This window comes from Bos indicus x Bos taurus, chromosome X, assembly GCF_003369695.1.
Source record: "Bos indicus x Bos taurus breed Angus x Brahman F1 hybrid chromosome X, Bos_hybrid_MaternalHap_v2.0, whole genome shotgun sequence".
Classification (NCBI taxonomy): Eukaryota; Metazoa; Chordata; class Mammalia; order Artiodactyla; family Bovidae; genus Bos; species Bos indicus x Bos taurus.
The window spans coordinates 132118925-132125204 of NC_040105.1; the positions used below are offsets into that span (position 1 = coordinate 132118925).

The 6280-nt window shown below is 37.4% G+C and overlaps 1 protein-coding gene across 1 annotated transcript; it reads right to left on the reverse strand.

Moving 5' to 3' along the window:
• Nucleotides 1-869: 869 nt before the first annotated feature.
• Nucleotides 870-1511, reverse strand: LOC113886876 (coiled-coil domain-containing protein 169-like). Its single transcript, XM_027533497.1, has one exon. The coding sequence runs from the start codon at nt 1509-1511 to the stop codon at nt 870-872; it is 642 nt and encodes a 213-aa protein (XP_027389298.1).
• Nucleotides 1512-6280: the final 4769 nt, after the last annotated feature.

Sequence of the window (6280 nt, forward strand, 5' to 3'; positions counted from 1 at the left end):
TTTGCCTCATTTAATTTACAGGTGTGGAAAATAAAGACTAGGTGAGGAGACTTTCTCAAGTTCTCATAATTTTACAGCAGAAGGGGACTGTGGCTTCCCTGGTGGCTCAGTTGGTAGAGTCTGCCTGCAGTGCAGGAGACCTGGGTTGGATCCCTGGGTCGGGAAGATCCCCTGGAGAAGGAAATGGCAACCCACTCTATTCTTGCCTGGAGAATTCCAGGGACAGAAGAGCCTGGTGGGCTACAGTCCGTAGGGTCACAAAGAAAATAAAGATGAGGTGAAGAGACTTTCCCAAGTTCTCATAAATTTACAGCAGAAGGGGACTATAGCCAAGCTGACTCCTGATTGGAGACTATTTCCACAATACCATGATGCTTCAAGTCAAAGTTGAAAATGCTTTGGGTTTGTAGCTTTACTTAAACCTTGGGTTTTAAAAAATGAGCATGATATAGCCTAAAATAGCACACAGTTTTGATGAACTCACATATTTAAGCTAACAGCCAACTATAAACCAATTATAATAACAATATTAGTATCAGAGTAGATAAAGGATATATTATTAAAATCAAGTGTAAGATAACAGCATTCAGGTTTCCTAGGATATTTTATGAATCACAAACACTGCTACTACATATTTTAGGGTCACTAAAATTACTTTCTAAAATATTTTTTGTAACTAGACTAAATTACTAAGAAAATTTCTTTTAGGCAGACAAAAGAACACACTACTGGAAGAGGAGCTTAAAGAGGTTTAATAGCTCTTTCTCATCTACCTCATTTCTTGAAAAATGTGTTGAACAGTAACTTCACAGTTTGAATATTACAAATGAAAAAAGGGAAGACATAGAGAACTCCATCCAGTTTTGGAATCATGGATTGAGTTTTGGAAGATGATTTGATCTTGTAATCTTTTTTTCTGGGCCTCTCTTGGCATTTACCATCTTCTGATTAGCAGGATTAGATCTCCCTATTTTCACTGGATCCTCTTTCATTCTATGCAGATTCACTGGTTGTCCTTTAGAAGACTGGGGTGAGTCAGAGAGCTGAGACATTTTAGCTAGGTACATACGATGTTCATCCTTCACCTTGCGGTAAGCCTTTGATTCTCGTTCCAGTCTAAGTGCACACTCTCTCACTTGACTTTCAAGCCTCCTTTTTTCTTTTTCTAGCTGTTTAAGTAATGTACTTAATGATTCCACTGACATCCGTTCATAGACACGAATAGAAGATAGTCTATCTGAAGGATTTCCACGGATTTTTTCCACTTTCTCTCTGAGACTAGCAATTTGCTTTTGTAGGTGATCATTCAGTTCAAGTTGTGCCTCATAACGGGCTTTCCATTCACTGCCTTCATAGTTAGAATTGAGTTTGTCTTCCAGTTCCACTATCTTTTGTCTTAATTCAAGTATTGAGATTTGCACTAAGTCTTTCATATGGATTTCTTCCAGTAACTCCAGTTTAAGGCAGTCAGTGCTCATACCTTCGAATCTGTCACCTCCTCTGTCCCCCATAGTGTCAGCTCAAGAGCTCTCCCACACGGTTCCCTTCAGCAGAGCTTACAGCAGAAGACTTGAAGGGACACTTGGAAGTTGGGGAGGACAAAGTGTTGTCATGAGCTGTTGCTATGGTGAAATGATTCTTAGAATCCTAGGTTGAATTTCTTTCCCTCAGCACTTTGAATATGTCATAAGATTGCCTTCTTGTCTCCACTGTTTCTGATTAGAAATCAGCTATTAATTTTATTGTGGTTTCTTTATATAAGGAATATAATTTTCTTCTCGCTGTTTTTGGGCTTCTCTCTTTGGCTTTGGCTTTCAGTAGTTTTTCTATGACCTCTCTAGCTGTAAATATCTTTGACTTTGTGCTACTTGGAATTCATTGAGCTTCTTGAATGTGTAATCTTTGAAATCTGAGAAGTTTTCATCCAATGTTTCTTCAAATACTTTTTATGTTCCTTTTTTTCTCCACTCCTCTTCTGGAACTTCCATTATGCATGAGTGGTGTTCGATGGTATCTCAGTGGCCTTTGAGGTTCTTCAATTTTCTTCATTCTTTTTACTTTCTGTTCGTTAGATTGCTGTTGTTGTTTAGTTACTAAGTTGTGTCCGACTCTTTTGCGAATCTTTTGTGACCCCATGGAGACACAGGTTTGATCCCTGGGTCAGGAAGATCCCCTGGAGGAGGACATAACAACCCACTCCACTCTTCTTGCCTGGGAAATCCCATGGACAGAGGAGCATGGCAGGGTACAGTCCATGGGGTCCCAAAGAGTTGGACATGACTGAACAACTAAACAACAACAGTGACAGCAATTTGAAGTCTTTATGTACTAAATCTATCACCTAGGCCCTCTTAGAGACAATTTATATAAGCTTCCTTTTTTTTTTTTTTTCCGTGTAAGGGCTGCCCCTTGTTTAATTGTTTTTTAATTTTAATTTTTTGTTTTTGTTTAGTGATGTGCTTGGACTAATTATGTAGTGTCTATTTCCCCTGTAGTGTGTGAGAACTGCCATCTGTGCTCAGTTGTTTTTTAGAAATTCTTGTTCTTATTTTTAATTTCTTCTTTCCCTTGTTCTCATTTTTAAGCCTAGATACCTAGAGTTAACCCTTAGGTTACCATAGTTTAGTGGTCAGCCAACTATTGGTCCAAGATCTTGTTTAAACACTTTGAGCCAGTAAGATTGTATATTTGTCAGGTCATGTTGATTGAGCATGTTGTCCAATCTTCTATATGCTTAACTGTTTTTTATTTGCCTTTATGCCAATTACTGGGGGAGATGTGTATGAATCTCCCAATCTGATTGTGAATTTTTAAAATTTCTTCTTTTAGTTCTGTTACTTTTTATATATTTTCTGACTCTGTTATTTAGGGTACATATAAATTTAAGATTGCTATCATCTCCTATTGAATCAAATCTTCTGTCATTATGGAAAGTCCCTGTTTATAATGCCAGCTCCCTTAAACTCTATTCTGTCTGATATTCACATAGTTATCCTGATTTGTTGTTTGGATGATATTGTTTTGTTATTTATTTTTGACCATTTTGAATCATGTCATTTAAAATGTGTTTCTTACAAATAAAATGAAATGTGTTTCTTGCAAGCAGCGTGTGGCTGACTCTTTCATAAATTGAACTATATTTTTAATTGGAATATTAATCCAATTACTATAATTATTGACACATTAAAGTTTATATCTGCCATCCTTCTGTTTCTTTCCTGTCTGTCATATCTATTGTTTCCTTTTTTTCCTTTTCTTATCTACTTTTGGATTTATTAAGTTTCTTTTAAATAAGCTTTTAATTTCGGAATAATTTTAGATTCACAGAAAAGTGGCAAAGTAATACAGAAAGTTTCCATACACCCTTCACTCAGTTTCAAATTCCTGTAATGCTATCATTTATTGAAATTTTTAAAATAACATTGTTAACTAAACTTCAGATGTTGTTCTTATTTCACTAGTTTTTCCATTCATGTTCTTTATCTGCTTCAGGATCCTATCATCACTACCACATTGCATTTAGTTATCCTGTCTTCTTAATCTCCTCTAATTGGTGACAGTTTCTCAGTCTTTGTTTTTCATAACCTTAACAATTTTGAGCAGAATTTGTCATATACTAAGTAAAATATCCTTCAGTTTGGGTTTCTTTAATGTTTTTCTCATGATTAGATTGGGATATTGGGCTTTGGGAAAGAATACCTCAGAGATGAAATGCCTTTCTAATCACATCATATCAAAGGGTACATGTTATCAACATGACTTATCATTGGTCACATTAACCTTGACTAAGGTGGCGCCTGTCAGGTTACTCCACAGTAAAGTTACTATTTTTTCCCCTTCCCATGCTCTATTATTTTAAAGTGAGTCACTAAGCATGATGTGTTTTTTATTATTCTAGTTTCCATCTTTTCAAAGAAGGCAATGGCACCCCACTCCAGTACTCTTGCCTGGAAAATCCCATGGACGGAGGAGCCTGGTGGGCCACAGTCCATGGGGTCGCTAGGAGTCGGACACGACTGAGCGACTTCACTTTCACTTTTCACTTTCATGCATTGGAGAAGGAAATGGCAACCCACTCCAGTGTTCTTGCCTGGAGAATCCCAGGGACGGGGGAGCCTGGTGGGCTGCCGTCTATGGGGTTGCACAGAGTCAGACACGACTGATGTGACGCAGCAGCAGCAGCAGTAATACATTCTTTTTCTTTCTTTTTTTTCTTTTTTCTTTTATTTTTTAACTTTACAATATTGTATTGGTTTTGCCATATATCAACATGAATCCGCCACAGGATGGGGAACACATGTATACATTCTTTTTCTTAACCATTAAATATTTTTCTTCCAGTTTTATTGAGATATAATGAATACATAGCACTGTATAAGTTTAAAGTGCACAGCATAATGATTTGACATACGTACATCATGAAATGATTATCACAATAAATTTATTGAACATCAATTATCTCATATAGATACAAAATTACAGAATTAGAAAAACACTTTTTTGTGTGTATGATAAGAACTCTGAGGATTCACTGTTAACTAACTTTTGTACATACAGCAATGCTAATTATATTTACCATGTTGACATTACATCCCTAGTGCTTATTTATCTTACAGCTGACAGCTTGTACTTTTTGACTGCCTTTATCCAATTCCTTCTTTCCCCACCCCTTGCCTCTGGTAACCACAAATTTGACTTCTTTTTTCTATGAGTTTGTTTTTGAAGCATAATCGGCCTACTACACTATGTTACTGCCTGTTACACAACATAGTGATTCGCTATTTTGGTACATTTCAAAATGATCACCAAGATAAGTCTAGTTATTGATATGATATGTCACCATACAAGATATTAGTTATTGACTGTATTCCTCACACTGTACATTTCATACCATGACGTTTATTTTGCAGATGGAAGTTTGTACCTCTTAATTTCCATCACCTATTTCTTTTCTCCTCCCATCCCTCTCCCCTCTGGTAACAACTTGTTTGTTCTCTGCATCTATTACTGTTTCTGTTTTGGTATGTTTGTTTATGTATTTTGTTTTTTTAATATTTGACAGATAAGTGAAATTATACAATATTTGTCTTTGTCTGACATTTCCCTTAGCATAATACTCTCTTGTTGTTGTTTAGTTGCTACATCGTGTACAACTCTTTTGCAACCCCATGGATTGCAGCCCACCAGGATCCTCTGTCCATGGGGTTTCCCAGGCCAGAATACTGAAACGGGCTGCCATTTCCGCCTCCAGGGGATCTTGCTGACACAGGGATTGAACCTGCGACTCTTGCATTGGCAGGCAGGTTCTTTACCACTGAGCCAGCAAGGAAGCCCATGATACCCTCTAGGTCCATCCATACTGTTGTAAATGGCAAGGTTTAATTCTTTTCTTGGCTGAGTTACACTCCATTGTGTGTATATACACCCCACATCTTCTGTATCCATTCATCTATCAATGCACAATTAGGCTGCTTCTGTGTCTTGGCTATTTTAAATAATGCCACAATAAACATAAGGTGCGTACATCTTTCCTAATTAATGTTTTGTCTTCATCAGATAAATACCCAGAAGTGGAATTACTGGATTGTATGATAGTTCTACTTTTAATTTTTTGAGGAATCTCCATACTACTTTCTATAATGGCTTCACCAATTTACATTTCCATCAACAGTGCAAAAGGGTTCCCTTTTCTCCATGACCTTGTCAACACTTGTTACTTGTTGTCTTTTTTGATAAAAGCCATTCTGACAGGTGTGAGGTGTAATTTCTTTGTGATTTTGATTAGCATTTCCCCAATGATTAGTGACGACTTCCCAGGTGGCTCAGTGGTAAAGACTCTGCCTGCCAATGCAGGAGACACAGGTTCGATCCCTAGGTCAGGAAATGGCAACCCATTCCAGTATTCTTGCCTCGGAAATCCCACGGACAGAGGAGCCTGGCGGGCTATAGTCCACGGGGTCACAAAGAGTTGGACATGACTGAAGTGACTGAGTACCCATACACACATGGTGACTGGTGATATTGAGTGTCTTTTCATGTGCTTGCTGGCCATGTGTATGTCTTCTTTGGAAAAATGTTTACTCAGATCCTCTACCTATTTTTCAATCAGGTTGTTTGTTTTTTTTGATGTTGAGTTAGTACATTAACTCTTTGTATGTTTTGGATATTAACCCCTTATCTGATGTATCGTTTGAAAATATCTTCTTCCATTCAGTAGGTGGCCTTTGCTGCTTGATAGTTTCCTTCACTCTGCAAAGATCTTTTAGTTTGATGTAGTCCC

Bases quoted from the DNA above. Each gene is read 5' to 3' on its own strand.
- LOC113886876 (XM_027533497.1), bottom strand. From the start codon at position 1,511: ATGGGGGACAGAGGAGGTGACAGATTCGAAGGTATGAGCACTGACTGC.